This window comes from Dermacentor albipictus, chromosome 8 (genome assembly GCF_038994185.2).
Source record: "Dermacentor albipictus isolate Rhodes 1998 colony chromosome 8, USDA_Dalb.pri_finalv2, whole genome shotgun sequence".
Classification (NCBI taxonomy): domain Eukaryota; kingdom Metazoa; phylum Arthropoda; class Arachnida; order Ixodida; family Ixodidae; genus Dermacentor; species Dermacentor albipictus.
Window position 1 is genome coordinate 87,266,626 of NC_091828.1, and position 18,042 is coordinate 87,284,667.

At 46.2% G+C, this 18,042-nt stretch overlaps 2 protein-coding genes across 6 annotated transcripts in view; both read right to left on the reverse strand.

Moving 5' to 3' along the window:
- Positions 1 to 18,042, reverse strand: part of LOC139048832 (uncharacterized) — a 396,301-nt gene that overhangs the window by 105,840 nt on the left and 272,419 nt on the right. The window lies entirely within an intron of this gene.
- oxt (Xylosyltransferase oxt) overlaps positions 2,831 to 18,042 on the reverse strand; it is a 43,720-nt gene continuing 28,508 nt past the window's right edge. For 3 of the 5 annotated variants that reach the window (XM_070523668.1, XM_070523670.1, XM_070523671.1), the window contains exons 10-11: positions 15,414 to 15,686; positions 3,138 to 12,538 (exon numbers count right to left, since the gene is read on the reverse strand). In XM_070523668.1, the coding sequence (XP_070379769.1) occupies positions 12,029 to 12,538; positions 15,414 to 15,686 (783 nt within the window). In that variant the 3' untranslated portion in view covers positions 3,138 to 12,028. Of the gene's footprint in view, positions 3,100 to 3,136; positions 12,539 to 15,413; positions 15,687 to 18,042 lie in introns of those variants that run through there. The other 2 variants (XM_070523669.1, XM_070523672.1) reach the window with 2 other exon arrangements.

Here is an 18,042-nt window from a genome sequence, read left to right on the forward strand (position 1 = left end):
GTTCTTCTCGATTGCTCTCCTCCATCTTCGAACGCTCTGAGGCGCTCCGAGCCCTGTCGTCGGAGCAGTCGTCGAAATTGAAACGTCATCGCAGAGCCGCGTCGCTGCTGTTGGCGACAGCCCACCGTAACCTAGGCAACCTAGGCCACTGCGACGAACGCTCGTCCCGCCGGCGCGTCCGCCGGTTTTCGCGGCAGCGCCGGGAGCTTTCGATAAGCGAAACATCGGACGTTGGTAGTAGCCACGTGGTTTAGCATCTGCCACTGCCTCCAGCGAGTGCGAGTCGCACGTTCGGCTTGCGCGCTCGTCCTCTACCTCTGAGCTCGGGGAACGCCGGATCTGCCCGACTCTGCTTCGGAGGATGGAAGCGACCAGTCGAAGATACCATAAGGAGAGGCCCTGACGTCGCTCTTTGTGAAGCAAAAGTGAAGCCGGAAGTTGGCGTTGCTGGCGATGCTCCGCCTTTTGTGCCACCCTCCTCTCTTGTTTACATCTTTCGCGAAACCACGCCGCGCAGCGCGTGGTTACGCGCGCGGAGCGCGCGCGCTCGCACAACATCTGGCAGAGCACGGTGCAGGTAACACAGCGCAACAAGACACGATGACTAACGCAAACCCGCCCACACAGCGCCTTCTTTGCCACGGCACGAAACCTACCAGAGCAATACGTGTGAGCGCTCAAAACCACAACAACGCCGCCATTGTGGCCCAAAAGGCATGGCCATACAACAAAAAAATAAAAAAGCAGCAAAAAAATGAGAACCTTCTACGTCATTTCCGCCCCACTTTTCTCCTAGCGCGCGGAGGGGGCAGGGCCTCTCCTTAGTTTCCTTCCTCCGTGGTTTGTTCCCACGGTCGTGCAGTCGCGTGCGCAGGTACCGAAGCTATGTCATTTTCTACCGTGTTCCAGCGCGCGGTCATGCTCTGCGATGCGCTTGTTCTGCCTCAGTGTTCGTGCAGCACTGAACTGTACCGCTAGTCGTGCGTCCTGCACATCGCGCAAAAGCGTGCGCTGAGCGAAACGAGACATCACAACAGCTCGCGCGCAACGCCGGCAAAAAAATAAATCAAAGAAAAAAAGGAAGGCGGTGCCCGTGACGTATGCGTAACGTGATCCTCGGGGTCCGGTATGGGAGAACGCGGGGAAGGAATTTCGCTTGCGGAGGCTGGACGGGGCGAGTGGAGAGAGTGTCTCGCTATGCAGTGGAGCACGCCTCCTAAAATCATGGGTTCGCGGCACTGAAATATTTCTGTCTCGGCTATTAATGAGCCGATTTGAAAGAAAAATTTTGCGGCAGAACGCTTCCTAGAGGACACGTAACAACTCCCAGTGAATGACTAAAATTTGCTATGGGGCCTGGTGAGGGACCCTTTAAGGGCCCCGTGCCGGAATATCCAGCGTCGGCGTCCAAAGTCGTCTCGGCAAAAAAGAATTTTGAACCACACATACCCAGGCCCTCCATGTGGCGCCAGGAAGTTACTGAACTAATTGAATTCTCGAGCTAAAATACGTAGAAACTAGTAAAGTACGACTACAGACACGATAGCGTCGGATTTCCATTTTAATATGCCCGAAAACGTAATTCTGGTACGCGAAAACTCGAACCCCTTTTCAGGCGTTTTTACCATTCATAGACCGGCCACGGCGTGCGCCATTCGCGCGCGCGAAAAATCTTGCGACGCCACGGAGCGACGCACCCGGTTCCTTGCAACACCTCTAGATGGCGCTCGCCTCCGCCGCATCAAGGACATGACGAGGTTGTAATTGAGGAAAAAAAATGAGCGTGAAAGAGAACCAGGTAGAAAAGGAGCTGGCGTTGACAAATTTCAACTGCAAGAAAGTCAAATAGAACATTCCGAAGCGTACAGCCACAGGGCTAGATGAGGTTTCCGTTAGGCTGATTACTAGGACCTAGGACCGAAATGTAAGGAAGCTCTGTTGAAATCAATGGAAAAAACTTTAAAGAATAGACGAATACCATACAGTTGGCGATAAAGTAGAATGAATTTAATTTATAAAGGGAAGGGGGAGAAAGAAGCTGTGCAGGGTGATGTGGGCTGGATAAGTTTTGAAGTGAGGGAAGCTCAGTAAAATTGATTATGAAGAGCGTCTGAGGAATATGGGAAAAAAAATGAGATGGGAGAGTGTTCAGGTATTTGTACAGGAAAAACATTCACAGTGGAGGAAAAGAAATGAGAGAAAGAGCAAGGACAGGAAAGGCAGGGAGGTGAACCAGCAAGTATGCGGACTGTCTGGTGAGCAGCATAGTAACAAAGAACGTCAAGCATAAAGTCAGAAGCCGAGATAATATCATGGGTGGGGGCAATGGAAAAGAAAAAAAACCGGCCGTGAGTAGCTACTTGGGAGGAAAAAAACTAAATCTGGAGAGAAACAATTTATAACTCAAGGGGAAGCTCATTACTTTTCGCAGCGAGATCAGGATGCCTTAGAACATCCATTCATAAAGCGAGATATAAAGAAGAAGCATGCGTTTGCTGCGGTAAAACTAGGGAAACGACGGAGAATGTTTTATTAGAATGTGAAGATGTCTACCCAGCAGCCGGTTTAGGCACATCTCTGGCTTCCTTGAAGCCCTTGGGTTCAGGGAGAGCAGGGGGAAAGTAAGCATGTCTGTAGCAAAGATTGTTAAGCGGCGATTGGAAAATTGGAGGAAGTAGGGAAACGACAAACAACCGAGGCGTGCAGGAACGAAGTTCACAATAGGGGTTCAGAAAGTAAGGTTCCTGGAATTCATTGTGGTTTTTTTTTCCTTTACTTTTTGTTTCTTTTTTAACATAGGTGGGATATTAGGCAATATCAAAGCAAGAGCTTGGTGGCACAACCCACTGTCCCGTTCCAAAGGGGACGCTCATAGCGTCGATCCATCCAGCAGTGCCTTCAATAAAACGGTATACATACACGTCTCACACATGACACACGTTTCATTGTCGGCCATATGGCATGTCGCTACACTGCTTCAACGTTAATCACATTAACGTCGACCTTTGTTGTGAGGTCTGTTCTGCTGTCTTCTTTTCTTCTTTTTTTTTCGCAGCAGCTGTGATTCACATACACTTACGGTTGCGTGTCTACATGCATCTGCAAAAAACAACAGATAAAAGTGCTATCACTTATCATCACTTTACAGTGCAGCTGCCGCATAGTGGCTTTTAAAATTTTTTTTTATCCTTTCTGGCATTTCATTTACAATCACAAATTCTGCAAATACTAGATTTCGTAAGCACACTGAACATGGTACCTTGGTCCTAAGCACATGGCATGTTACTTTGCTGGACTTAGTAACACCACTAGAGGAACGAAGCAAAGACACCGACAGGAATTGTCACTCTATAAAACGTGTATATTTTACTGCATTTCCATGGTAGTTTCAGAGTACATAAAAATAGTTGAAATCTCTCTTTCATTTTGAGTGCTGCAAGCAAGACGAGACACACAACATGCGGCAGCTTACAAATACAGCGATTTCACAAGAAGAAGGAAAGACAAGGCCCCCCAAGAAAGGAAGCCCGAAAATTTGTTCAACATAGGAGACGTGTACAACAAGCTTTCAACTAGTGCGAGCACTTGCTGAGAAAACAAATGTAAAAACTAAATTTGTTGATATGGCAAGAAGGATGGCAAGGAGTACAATAGAACTACCAGCTAAACGTGTCCCATTGCTCAAGTTACATAACGTGGCCGCAGGGTGAAGCAGTATGATTTTATTCAAAACTACTTCATCCAGCACCACCTTCCTCAGCCATAAATATTGCTGAAGCGCACAAAGTGCCCCACAGGTGACAAAACAACGAAACCTTAGTCTGGAGCTCATGTTTCCACAAGTGGATTTGCCTTTGTCAAAGCAAAGGACTTGCCTTCATCAAGGGATCTCGTCTCAGTTAGGGCAAAGGATTTGTCTTCCTCAAGTTGATCTGAGTTCATCAGAGTGTAGGCAAGACCCCTTGTTGAAACACTTGCTCCAGGTTGACTTCTTTTATACCCACCGGTCAGACAGTTCGAAGTATCCATCTTTCGGCGAGCTTTTTGTTGTATTTAGAAAGTTCATAAAGTGTACACAGAGTGTCAGCACATGTTTACCTGCTCTTGAATTATACAGCTACTCATTACTGCTCAAGTGCTGTTGTGACATTGTGTAACTCTTGCACGTATGCAAATGCTTACAGGAGCTTAAATTTAAGCAAAGGTTGGCAGATACCTCTGCATTAAGCTGGTTTTGTGCCATACAAACAAGAATAAGCGCACGTTGGGCTGAATATTAATGAGCTGTTCTACCAAAGAGCGGACCACATGGTACATGGCCCTGCAGTGAGTGCTTTGGGCAAAAGACGTGTGGACGAAGCTTACAGACATTGTAAGTTGCCTGTTGCACTGAAGACCAAGTCAAAGACTATGGTGAAGACTATATATCTGATGAAGACTACATATCTTCACGAAACTGAAGACTACAATGGCAACTGCAAAGCGAGCAGCCCCACATCACTGTCCTTGATGAGAGAGGTACGTATTGCTTGAGGCATATCTAGAATAGCCCAGAAGCCTGTGTCAAAGTGATGAACAATTCTAATGGTGACACTTCATCACAGCATGGCTATATACATAATATAAACAAAAGAAAGCAACACATGTAAAGCATGGCACCTTTACGAACAACAAACTAAGAAAAACTGCTTAGTACTGAAGACAAGCCAACAAACAACTAAACTAAGCACACAGAAGCGTGTGGATGGTTAACTCTACATCACATGACTACAGTATGGCACAACTATGTGCACACAAATGTCACACACAAGCAACGCTATATACAAGAGGCTACCAAAATTCGATGCATGTTGGGCCTGCTTACAGCAAAGCTCCATGTGATATGCAATGGTTCCACGAGTGTCAGTTCATTGTCCAGAAAAGTGTGCTTGATTGTTTCGCACGTTGAGTGCACTGAGGTGCCACATTACTTAGTCAGCTATGAAGCCTACAAAAGAAATGATTGAATGACGTTTTTTTCTGCGGCTTCAGCTGCAATGACCTGCAGCCTCTTTAAAAAGCAGCAGCAATCTCTGTGCGTAGACGTCATGAAAGATGCATTCTGGGACTTTCAGAGAGTAGTACATGCATGCACAGTCAATATTACTGAGTTCAGGCATTTCGATACCATTATTTCATAGAAAAGCACCACAGGTCTGTTAATGCGCTAATCCACAACACAAAAAAACGCTTGCTACAACGCGAGTAAGAACTTCAAAAAGAAACAACTAGAACATAAAGCTCAGATTATCTCCTAACAAAGCCAACAATGAAATATGATATATCAATTTTTAACACACAAAAAGCAATATAGAGGGTTCTGACATTCCCAAGCTTGTGAAACTTCAGGAAATTGATCTAACACACAACTCATAACACATAACACACATAACTACGAACAGAAGCACAGTAAGCGTTAAACACATGAACTTGAGGACATGGAACAAAGGACCAGGGTCAAAGACGTGACAAAGGCAACATGAAAAACAATATAAAGGCACAATATCTGTAGGGGAACAAGCATCACACACTCTCACGTGAAAATTACTGGACAAAAACAAGTTATTTTAGTCAAGAAAGAGCTATTACCTACTCGTGATACTAAAAACAGCAAAAAGCTATTCTAAGAAATGCTATGGTAGACTAGACAGTGAGAGTTTGGATTCCTCTGCGATCTTTTAACATAACGCAGGAAGTTTGCCACAAGCACACACACTGGATAATGTTACCTCAACTTTCCATGCAAAATGAGAAAGTTTAACATTGCTTTGTTTCCAATGTTGCAACTCGACAAACAATTCACAGGAGTTCTGACTGAAGTTGCCGCATGACATGCAATATTATTTTAAGGCACATCATAAAAAAAAAAGAGTTGAACAAGCAAACGGCAACTTAGGTTCACTTGATTCCAAGCAAGATATTGCGGAGACAGTGACCAAATCATAACATTGAGGGTCATTAATTGCAGCGAAACCTAAACTTAAACTAGCGGGCAAGATAATAAGGCCTACTGAAGAACTCTAAGTCAGGCGCCAACATCAGGCCTAATTAGATAGAGTCTAACTTTAAAGAGAGAAATAGCTCGAGCTAGACTTTATAGATTTTTTTTCAATGTCCCGTTGGCACACTGAGTGGAAAGAGAGCTATGTATCTTTCAAGCAACGGCCTGACCACAACTGTAAGGTCATGGGTGCACAAATGAGCAACCTACATGGCCTAGACAGCCATCAGGCAAATACATATAAAGTCTTTTGCTTTGCCTCAATCTTGACACGTTATGTGCTTTGCTGAATTACTTGCAACAGCACCTTCAACAACAAGGAGCATCGCAGAACAGTGGCTGCTTACTACGATGACGGTGCCGCACCTTGGAGCCAGGCGAGCTTACCTCAACTGTGCTAAACATTCCATTACAGTGCCAGTGTTGACAAAGCTTGAAACAAAGCTTGAAACAAATCTGAATAGAGAACGTTAAACGATCTAATTTCTGCGAGGGTCTAACTTTCATGCTTTTCATAGATTTCCTAAAGTTTGGAAATAATCATTCACCCTCTAAACAACATTGCCCTTTTGCATACAGTGCTCTTCCATTTCACTAATTTCGGTGCTTGCAAGTTCTGCCAATAGTGCTTAGGCTAGGATTAAAGATGTGAAACATTCAGTATGCAAATAAAAAGCACTTTATGGTATGCAACTGACATGACTCGCAAGCTGACATCCCGGATGTGAACATGCCAAGGCTGTGTTCACATGGCAAGTCGGCATCAGCAACAAGCCCTACAACTAACCATACTTTTACCACAAGTAAGCATTTCTCAGTAGCGTAGTTCGCAGCAAGTAAGCCAGTCATGAGTGCTGTTTATCAGAGGTTAACTAAATTAACTGTCTCTAGCCCTGCAATGGTGCAATGTGTACAATTTCATCCAATTCTCACTGAAAGTACATACCAAAGTTCTGCACCAAAGATTTTTGGGCTGGAGTGGCGAAGCTATGGCTTGCGAATGACACAAAGCCCTTCTGAGGTCTACTTGCAGCTAGCAATTCGGACAAACTGTTGCTCTTCGCTCTGGCCTGAATACACACAATGTTGCGTTACCTTTTTAGTATAACTATGTGGTTGTCACAATCTCGTGCACATGAAACTAGACCACCGCATTTTAGAGAGGGGGCAGGGAGTTAAAAGGCAGACAGTGACATTAATGTTTGCAGCCCTCCTGTGCGTGCTTTACTGCAGCTCTTGGACTAAATGAAGAGCTCATTAGTGGTTCTTTGAATGTGACTGTCTGGACTTTCAGGGTTAGATCCTTTCACCAAACCAAACCAATAGGTCAAATGCCTGTTGCTGTTTTTTTTTCTTTCATTTCAGCTGATACTTCGAAATACATGGCATCATCAATACAACTCAATGAAGGAGGAGTCTCATTCTTGTCAAAAAATAGGCTGATCCATTTGAAAATTTATGCCTGTATTGTTGTTTAAACTTCACATTGAACTGGTTAGCCACATCATTTGTGATCAGTTAAGCCTGGTTTAAAACGACTGTCACTACAAGATGCCAGAAACCATCTAGCATGGTGCTAGATTCATTACAACATGTTACCACAAGAAGAAAATGTAAAAAAAAAGTGTATTAATACCGAAGAACAACAAACCTGCGCTAAACTTCGCGCAACTCAAGAATTCAGCGGGACTAGAAAAGTACATTTGATTGACTACGCACAACTCACGGGCCAACTAAGCCCCCTAGTGAAGATGGAAGATGCAAGCCAATGTGTTGGTGCCAGCCATGGGGCTAGGACAGCCTGTGCTTGCCTGGTTTTGGATTGCCTGACCACCTAGCCATTGACCACTTTGACTGATGATGTTGAGAAAGCAAACAGAGGCCGTTGCACTATTGAAAAAATTGCTTTAGTCTTGGTTTCCTATTCCTTATTTGCTATCTTTTTTTCTATGTATTTTTTTCCTTACTAAAGCAGAATGGCATTGTGCCCCCTTCTAGTGACAGTTGCCAGCTAGCACTTTTGATTTTTACACTCCACGATTGTTTCAGTGTGTAGACCGAAACCTCATTATAGACAGAAAAATACCTTCCTTGTATCCCCTTTGGGAGGTGCGTGGATAATCGCGCACAGGTAGGCGGTGATGAAAATAATAACGTTTAAAATGCCTTGCATACATCTTGAAACCATTCTGATTACTCCAGTTCTGCAACCTTGAATATACGTGTAAAGTGCGTTACGAAAACGAGTGGGAAGGTATGACGGCTGGGTGTTCGCCCTCGGCATCTTTATGTCGTTACACAGCGGGTTCGCATCTTTCTGCGTTTTTCGCACTGCGTTAGACCAGGAATATTTTTCAAGTGGCTGGATAGCAGCTTCCCAAGTGTGCTAGGCATGAAATCATTGATGTTCTCGTATCCAACGTTCCTGCAGAAAGTTCTCAGCTGAAGTCCGCATTCTGTAAGCCTGCAGAAACTTGCCAGTGAATTTAAATTCTTGATGCATTCTGTAGATGCGTGCTTTTCGTGGTTTTGAAGCAAGAAACGTGGTGAAGCCAAATCGTCGATGACAGGAGTAAGTGGCACCTGAAAGGGTGCCACCTAATCAGAATTCAAAATCACAAATTTTGAATTCACTTATTCTAATTGTTAATTTGCTATATCCACATTGTTACACCGCTGTTCTACTGCACTGGTAACTGTTGGCTTTCTGTGATGTGTTGCCACTAAAATTTTCCCGAAAGTCTTTCCAAAAAGTCTCGCCAAAGCAAGTTCCAAGCAGAGAAAGAGAATCTTAGAACAATTATAACAGAAGCACAATCTGCAAGATCCCGCATTACGAGATCAAATTAACCAGAGCTCACCCTTCCGTACAAGCTTTTGCAACTTTCTGTTGGGACCATCGAGCGACATCACATTGGTAGGAAGGTGCAATAACAGACATCATGTCAGGATAGTGCAATGATTCTGTTCCAAAGCTGTTCCTTTTCATGCTTTGTCTGTGATACGAACACCACTCTGCCCACTTTCATCCCTGGGTTTGGCCGGTTGTAAAGGAGTACAATTGAGCAAAAGGAATCTGTACTTCATACCGGCCCAGATTAAGAGAAGTCAGCTGGAGAAGTCTCCACAGGTGTCAGCAAACCGCGTGTCAGAGTTGGGAATTTTGCGACTCTCTTGCTCCAAGATGCCTTATTGTGCAAAAGCTTCAAGAAAAATTGGCAGCACATCCGTCCTTTGAAACAATTGGCGAAGTTAATGCGATTAGCATTCTTTCTTATCACCGGTGTGTAATTAGTGATACAGTTACTCGGCGCAGTGCTATCACGTGTATTGCTGCATCTGCTCCAATTGAGTGGCACAGGCCTCCACTCTGCCTTCACTGCATAGCAGCGGCAAGCAGCTCAACACGCAGCTGTCTGCAATTTTTTTTTACGTTCCTGGGTGGCAAGTGCCCATTTGAGGTGAGGCAGAGCACGGCATAGCAAGGTGACGGCACAGCGCGATGCTCCTTGCGACCATGGAGTCTTCTTTGTCATCGTGCTCACGGTGCGGTTTGCTTGTTCCTGAACTTGCAACTTTCTGCTGGATCACTGGGAAAGAAAGCTGCGACTTTGCAAGCAGGCAAATCACCCCATTCCCACGACCCCGTCGAACTGTCAATGTAAAGACGGACAGCCCCACCGCCACGAGCACGACGATCGAGAGCTGGACCTGTTTGTACCGTACAGGTGGCGGGCGATATTACACCAGGCCTGGGAAGCAGCCTCTCTCTGGCTAGAGCATGCCGTTGCATGCATTCGCACTGGGTTAAAACCACATACAGCGAAAAGTGTGTGGTGTATCCCAAGAATGCCAGTCGCATTAACGCAAGAATACCTTCCAAATATCTTTCCTCGCTAACGGCTCAAACACCACGAGTGCCAGAGGAAAAGCTGCTCATCGTATGCAAATTCACAGGCGCACGCCACAGTTATAAAGCATGCTTTTTGTCTTTCTAGTAAATTCTTGTTAATTTTTTTCAGTGTTGGTTTTAACTTACACTCAAACACAAGGATAAACCAATGTCCAGCCTCTCTAACCTTGACCATTAGGTTCGAGGTCAAAGATTCCTGCTACATTGTTCTGGCGCTCGGCAAAATAAAAATTTTTAAGGTCGTAGCAAGTTTCTTAAGGGGCACAGAATATGACATTAACTGCTAAACACCATTTGCGCAGTGCCAAACGAACGTATGAATGGCATTAAGGCCCAATGTCACGTGCAGAGTGGTGCAGTCTTATAACTCACTTGGCCGTCGATTGCACGCTCGCACTCCTAATGGTAACAGTTATGCCTGCACATGCGAAATAATTTTTGAAACGAACTGAAATAAGTCTACACAGAACATGCCTACTGATGTATTTAGTCGCATATGTTCAACTTTCGTGCTCTAAATCATTTTTGAAGTTATTACAATCAGCAAACAAACTTACTGCATTCACTACAGTCATCAATGTGACATTTAATGCCATTAAAGAGGCGAATTTAGCGGTAAACTTTCGATGTATTGGCATTTAGAAACTTGGTATTCTAGGCACATAACTGTATTAGACTTGCTTGTGTTGCACGAGTGTTAGACCCTTACAACCTTCCCTCAATTATGCTTTCCTTTATTTATTTTTTTAATTTAGAATGTCAGCTATCATCAGCAATACTTGGGACACCACTGAAAATGAGCTGCAGGTTAGCTGGCTTACAAGATCGCCTCAACAACGGTGTAGCTTGAAGTCCCAGCTCCAGCCAGAAACTACTGCCAGCTCACCAAAAGGTCCACTGATTTCCTCTGTATGACATCACGTATTGCTTGCAGAAACCAAACTTGGAAAGAATTTTGTACAGAATGGGCAAGGCTGCACCACCGGACAACCACTGCAGGTCTCTGCTGACCAGCTGTGTGTTCTTGTTGACCCATTTCTTTGCTCGTTGACTCAACGAGGTAACAAAAAATTCGACGAACCGAAATCGGCAATTCCTATCCGTTCTGCTTGTGGAGGCCCACGAGAATCTTTTTCTTCTTCAAAATGAAGCACAAAAGGGGAGAAGCAACCTACAGTGAATTTCCTTCTGCCTCATCTAAAGTCAACCCTGGGTCACCAGTGACCAGCTGAGTTAAATAAGATCGAGACGAGCAAAACAAGAACAAAGAAATGATAAGAAACTACTGAAGCATCACCTCAGTGCTAACATAAATGAATGTCGTAGCCACTCCCTCCTCTGGCTTTTCCTTTTGTCTCATCAAAACCAAATAATTTCCTAAGCTAACTCCGATGTCCGAGGCGTGACAAAAGCAAGTGTGCTGTTCGATGCCTGCTCCTAGGCCGAGGTTCTGAGACTCGAGTCAGGTTACTGTGGCTATGTAACTGCATGCACCTTCTATTGATCACACTGCCGTGCATCCAGGAAATAGTTAACAGGATTGCCTGAGAGTTGGCAGCTCGGGGGGAAGAGAGTTCGTGCCTATGGAGAGCCTCGAGGGCTGCATGGAAAGATTCCACAAGTTGTACGCAGACTACTGACTGTGTTGCACACCTCTGTTCTACATAGCCTACAGTAATGTTTAGACAGCGTAGCCTCCCATAGCGGTTGTTAACCAGACAGTAGGACCCAGCCTCCAAAAACTGCACTCAATCTCGTCTTCTCATCTTTGGACTGAAGCTACCATGAGCAACCTACACTGGCATAGTCAAACCTCCTTATGATGAAGTCACATCCGACGCAGAAGTACCTTCGTTATATACGATATTCATTATAAGCATATGTTCTTTACATGCTGATACCGGCGAGAAACGGTTCTGAGTTGCTTCATTACCCTACAGAGGTCCTTCCTCGCTTTTTCAAAAAGCGAACCACCTCTGCCGGCAATCATCAATAACGGAAACAAGAGAAAAAGAACCAGCCGTTCTACACTTGCCCTAGATCCTCCACAGTAACATCTAGACGACTGCAAAGCCTCATGTACCAGCCGCGACCTCAACAGTTGGGTCTGGCCAGTACGAACTCCATCCGCTTTCCCTGCACGGCGTCAACGACTTGCATGCTCGACTCGACCCGGGATGGGCGGTGCACGCCACACGAAACGTCCAGAACTGTGCCACCAGGGCGTCGACCCATCTCTCCAGGTCTTGTCCCACGAGCAATGCATCCTCGTCCGCCTGCAACTGCAGGGTGCGGCGCGTCTCGGCCGAGTAGCCCAGGTGCTCTTCTACGCGAGACAGATCGTGCCCAATGTAAGGACCCCGAGGCCCCCCGTTGGCTTGTGATGCGATTGTCGTCGAGACCAGCTTCTTGCCATCGCGATATGCGACCGGAGAGACAAGGAAGTGCATCTGAGCCACGAGGGACCAGTGGTGGAACAGCATCACGGTCCAGGCGCCAGGACGAAGGGGCTTCCGGAACTGAGGGCGGTGGAACAGCGTCTGCGGCCCCGGCTCAACTTGGACTTCGTACGATCCAGCGACCACCTGGGTTAAATGCAATGAAAGCAAGCAAAGCAGTAAGTATCATAAAGTATGTTAACACGAAAATTGCCATCCACTCAACTGTAGCTCGAAGATACACAGGAAACCCGACCACAAAGCTTTCTGTTGGGCTTATGTATGAATACTCTCGTCCTTTCTTTTCGCTAGCTTTCCCACAACGCAGATGGTTTTTCTCGGTGCAAGGCGCGTGCGCGCGTGTAATTGAGGAACGCATACTAGGCCCCGTTGACGGACCTATCATATACGAGATGCGCGTGGTGGGCAAAACAAGGGCTCACATCTCCACAAAAACGTCAAGAATAGCTCTGAATGGCTGCCGGTATGCTCATAAGGCATCTAGGTGCCCGTAGTGTGACTGGAGACGGCATGTGCACACGTGTATAATTAAACGCATACCATGTCCTATGACAGTAGCCCCTGTCCATTCTTGGTATGCTTCACTGCATAACACGGCTGTATTGCGGCGAAGCTGATCAGTCAAGTTCGAATTATTTGGCGAAGGCCAACTTTGAGATCGAAATAACGAAAGTTTGGGCCCTCGGAAATGTACGGGCGCCGGTTGAGACCTTAGGTCGGGATCGAATTAACCGAAAAAGCTAATTAATCAGAGTCAAATTAACGGGTCTACTGTGCTACCTGAGACTGGAAATGCAAATACAGTGAAACCTCGTTAAACTGTATTTGTCCGGAGCTCGGAAAAAGTACGTACTAAACGGTAGTACTGCTCAACTGAAATAGTATGAGATCGGCCACTTACCTGTCAAAAACAGAACTCGGAGAGAGTGTGATGAAAGGGGAGAAAACGTGCAGCAAAGTGTTATTTTCATTTGATGGCGCGGCGGCCTAGCAGCGACGACAGTGGCCTCACACTTTCTGAAGCTGCGAGTCAGCTTTTAAGCCAGCCCTCTCGTCTCAGCAAACACTCGCATGGCAGATTCCTCGTTGGCGTTGCATGTTCTCTGTGCACGGGGGCGGTAGCGCTGCAGAAGTCGCGGGGCGCCTTTTTCTTTGCGGAGGGCTGTTCTCGTCACGATGTTTGCATTCAGGAGGCTGTCATAATGCGCAGCTTCTGCCACTGTAAGGTTTGAATCGCCCGTGCTGTTGCTTTCTGAGTCGTCCTCATCACTGTCACTAGTCAACACTTCGGCAACAGCAGAGGCAACGATCTCGAAAAGTTGAACCTCGTGGCCGACATCTCTTTGTGGTTGCAGCAGCACTGCCGAGAAAATTCTTCGCACTCCAAATACAGTCGAACCTCGATATATCGAATAGCGCGGTGATCACAAAATAGTTCGATATAGCCAGAATTCGATATATAAAATCATGTAGAAAACGTGTCAAAAACTAGCGCAAATCAATCAATGAACCAATCGTGGCGCAATAGATACTCACATGAAGCTTCAAACAAAGTATTTGTTTAGTTCACTGAAAGTACTGAAGCAGCGTAGCCTGCTTCATATTGGCAACTGCATGCTTGACCACGGCGTCCTCAACATAGTCCAAACGGTCCACAAGAGACAGTCCAGTGCCGTCTATTGCGCCGCAGTAGCGGCGTACAACGGCCAAAGCAGCTACAGCCTCAGTTGCAGTCAGGAGCGGGGCAACATCAGCGCTTGCTGGATCAGCCTCGGCAGCGCCTTCGTTTGGCCGCTCAGCAGTCACTTCTGCCGTGATCTCCATGTCTGTTAACTCCGCAACTGTTCCGGTGCTGTCGTCACCGCCAACGAAGTCCTCAATGCACATGATGTGTGGCTCAGCACCGACAAAGCGTTCCAACTGGCTCCACGGCCGCCTCAATCACGCGTGCACGGCGGGGCAAGCCTCGCCGTGCGCGCGTGATCGAGGCGGCTTGCCCCGCCGTGCGCGCATAGGTGCGCGCGTGATCGAGGCGGCCGTGCTGGCTCCAAGCCGCCGCGTGTGTACGCCGCTACGTTCAAATGGCGCCCTCGGCGCAACCAATGTGGGCAGCTGTCGTACGCAGCAGTCTGGAACGCCCATCGCGCCGCCATCTTCGAGAGTGTTGCGGGAAAGCTCGCCTCCTGTCTACAGAGTGCACTTGGTCTGGGGCAGCGGAGTTCGATATATCCATTTTACATCCGGCCCCGTTCGAAATAAAGAATTAAAAATGCATGCGATTTTCCATGTGATATAGAAATTGTTCGATATACGCAATAATTCGATATATCCGTGTTCGATATATCAAGGTTTGACTGTACCATACACCGTAGTCACAGGTAGACCCCTGCCACGTGCCAGTGCCAACGTTTTCGTGCCACGTTCGATAGCACGAACAACGTCCTATTTTTGTTCTATGCTGAGCGCCCGGTGCTTTTTATCCGAGCTTCGGAATGACGCGAGTTCTTGCTTGCTCGACGCCACAACACTCTCTGGCACGGCATTAAAATGATGTTGATGTGGCTTCACGCTCAATTACACACTTGGAGGCCGTTGTTCTGATCTCTGAGGCTTGTTGTTCTGCCGGGCTGCCCGATGGAGACGAAGCACCACTGTGTTTGCATGACGAAAAGTGCAAACACTATGTGTTTACTGATACATACGAAATAAGCTGGTATGGTTTATGCGGATACAAAACACATTATGTTGAATGGCCACTGAGTTGGGGATTTGACTTTACTACTTTTAAAACAAAATTACTGTTTAAGCGAGTACGGTTTACGAGGTTTTACTGCACCAGGCTGTATTGTGAGGTTGCAGAGATATTCACCTTTTTCTCAGATACCACGGCCCATAAAATTTGGCAGTAGACTGTACATAGCTAGCGAAAATCTCAGTGAGCATGAGTGATCATCGGCTTGTGCTGCCAACTTCTGTGAAAATAGAAGTGCACTTCAATCACCTTGGCAGGATCCACCCAGACAATGGTGACCGCAACCGCTTGGCCAGCACCCCATGAATGGAGGACACCAGGTGACGAGTCAGGTCCCAGAATCCGTGCAAAGTCTCGGACCAACTGCTCTTTCGGGTCGTACTCCGTGCCCACGGAGATGAATCGAAGCCGAGCCAGGGCCGGAGCTGCAGCCGTTTCTTGATTGCCCGGCTGCCACCGCTCCAGTGGCGCCAAGTGCGCCTCAAAGGAGTCACCACCAGTTGTGTACGACACCAGCAAGCCCTGTTAGGTGTGGCAAAAGATAAAATTATGTTTCAGTGTTATCAGAAGCAGCATTTCTTATGTCAACTGCCAGGCGAAGGCCTCTCCCACCAATTTATAGTTACCCATGTCTTGCACCAGTTGGCCCCATTTTATGCCTGCAAGGTCACGAAATCGAATCCCGGCCACGGTAGTCGTATTTCAATGGGGGCAAAATGCGAAATAATCCTTGTATTTAGATTTAGGTGCACGTTAAAGAACTTCAGGTGATCCAAATTTCCAGAGTCCCCCACTAGAACGCACCTCATAATCAGATCGTGGTTTCGGCACGTAAAACCCAACACTTCTTTATGCCTGCAAATTTCTTAATTTCATCACACCACCTGGTTCTGTGCTGTCCTCGACTGCACTTCCCTTCCCTTGGCACCCATTCTGTACCTCTAACAGACCACTGGTTATCTGCCCTGCACATAACACAGCCTGCCCAGCTCCATTTTTTTCTTCTTAATTGCAAATAGAATATTGGCTACCCCTTTTGCTCTCTAATCCACACCGCTGTCTTCCTACCTCTTAAAGAGAAACTAAAGGCAAACATTAAGTCGAGCTAGAGTGAAAGATTAGGCTTCCGTAAAAACAAATTCTTCATCCGCAATGAAAACAGAGCTTTTGTGGGCGAGAAAATGATGCAAATAGAAAATTGAAGTGGTGCCATCTGTTGTCGACTACGGTAACTCACGTTTATGGCGTCACCACCTCTTGATGCACAGAGAGTGGCCGCGAACCCACCACTGCGAGTGGCATCGCTTTTCTCTGTTTCACAACTGCCGAGGTGGCAACGTGTGGCAACCGACCACCCTGCCAGCTCCGACCGCGGAGGCTCAAGTGACCGTAACCAGTAACCTAAGCCTAAGCAGAGCGACTCACGCAAGCTGAATACCTGCATCCGCCAAGCAGTACGCTTCGTATATAGACATGAACAAACAGCTTACACAAGATATAAGAATGGTATGGAGGGCGGTCACATGGAGACCACGTCAAGGCCTCCGCTTTGGCGCGGACGGTTCAAACTGAGAGCAGCAGTGGGACTTTCGACAGCAATTTTTTACACAAGAAATTTATATATTGACACACAGCAAACGATGATTGACTTCTAGGCGAATACTCGGATGACCTAGACAACTTTACATTTTGCTTTAGTGTCCCTTTAATGTTACGCCTTTCACTTTTCGTTGTGCCACACATGCTGACCCTTGTTCATTCTTCTTGCTGAAAAATCGGGTGCGCATTAATTTTCTATTTCGTTTAGGACCTTTAATGTTATCTCTACATTAGTTTTCTGCTTGGGACACATAGAAAGCTGGCGTGCATTTGATTCGGGGGCGTGTTACAATCGGGCAAATACTGCCAAACGAATCAGCGGTGTGTTCTGGCACCTTTTCTGCATCTTGCTTCATTCGACCCGTCGGATAACTTGATTGATATTGTTGGTCTCGCCAAAGACGAATTAACGGAAGTTGACTGTATATGCAACATTCCACCGTTTCACGACATACTGCGGCCCTAACTTCTGATAGAACCAACTTCGAATATGAAGGACCTTTCTTGCTGAATTATTAGTCCATTTTAACAAGCCTCGACTGCATTAAAAGTGAAACGGCTATCAGCTGGCCGCTATTTACAGGCGGCGCAGAAGTTCCTCAACGACCTGCATATAGCATGACAAATATTCATGAAGGAGGAAAGCCCTGAAGACACATTCAGATAGCGCAGGGTTTCGCAAGCATGTTGGTCACAGGGAACCCTGCTAAGCTCCACGAAGGGCCGAGGAACCTCAACTGGTTTATTTTATTTTTACGAATAAAATTGGCAATAAACATAGTGACGTCTTTTATTTACTTGAGCAACCTTTTTTCAATGTAATCTTGTCTTTTCTTCTAGCGGATCATGCGCATGTCCTCTGTAAATGACCGTCTTATAATTTTTTTTCCTTTTTGTCAAGTGCACGTGCATGATCATATAAAACTTGATTAGTCATGTCAATGATTACAAATCATCACATACAAATGCAAGCACTCACAGATGATTCCTCCAGCCGGACCGGGGTTTTCCGGAATAAATCAATGGAAACAGGATTCACTAAAGTATGTGACGAATTAATGTTTAATTCTGTACACGTCCAATAACGGTGAGTATACCAGGATGGTCTTGAATGACCTCATATCTCTACGAAGAGGCTTGTGATGGTCAAGAATCGTGTACATTTGAAGCCACAGGGATTTTCCTTCGTCATACTGCCCATGTTTCTGTAGTCGCTTGAGGGTTGTGTTTGAAGGCTTGCTCGAACAAAGTTTCCTCTGCAGCCAGAGATAACGTTCAC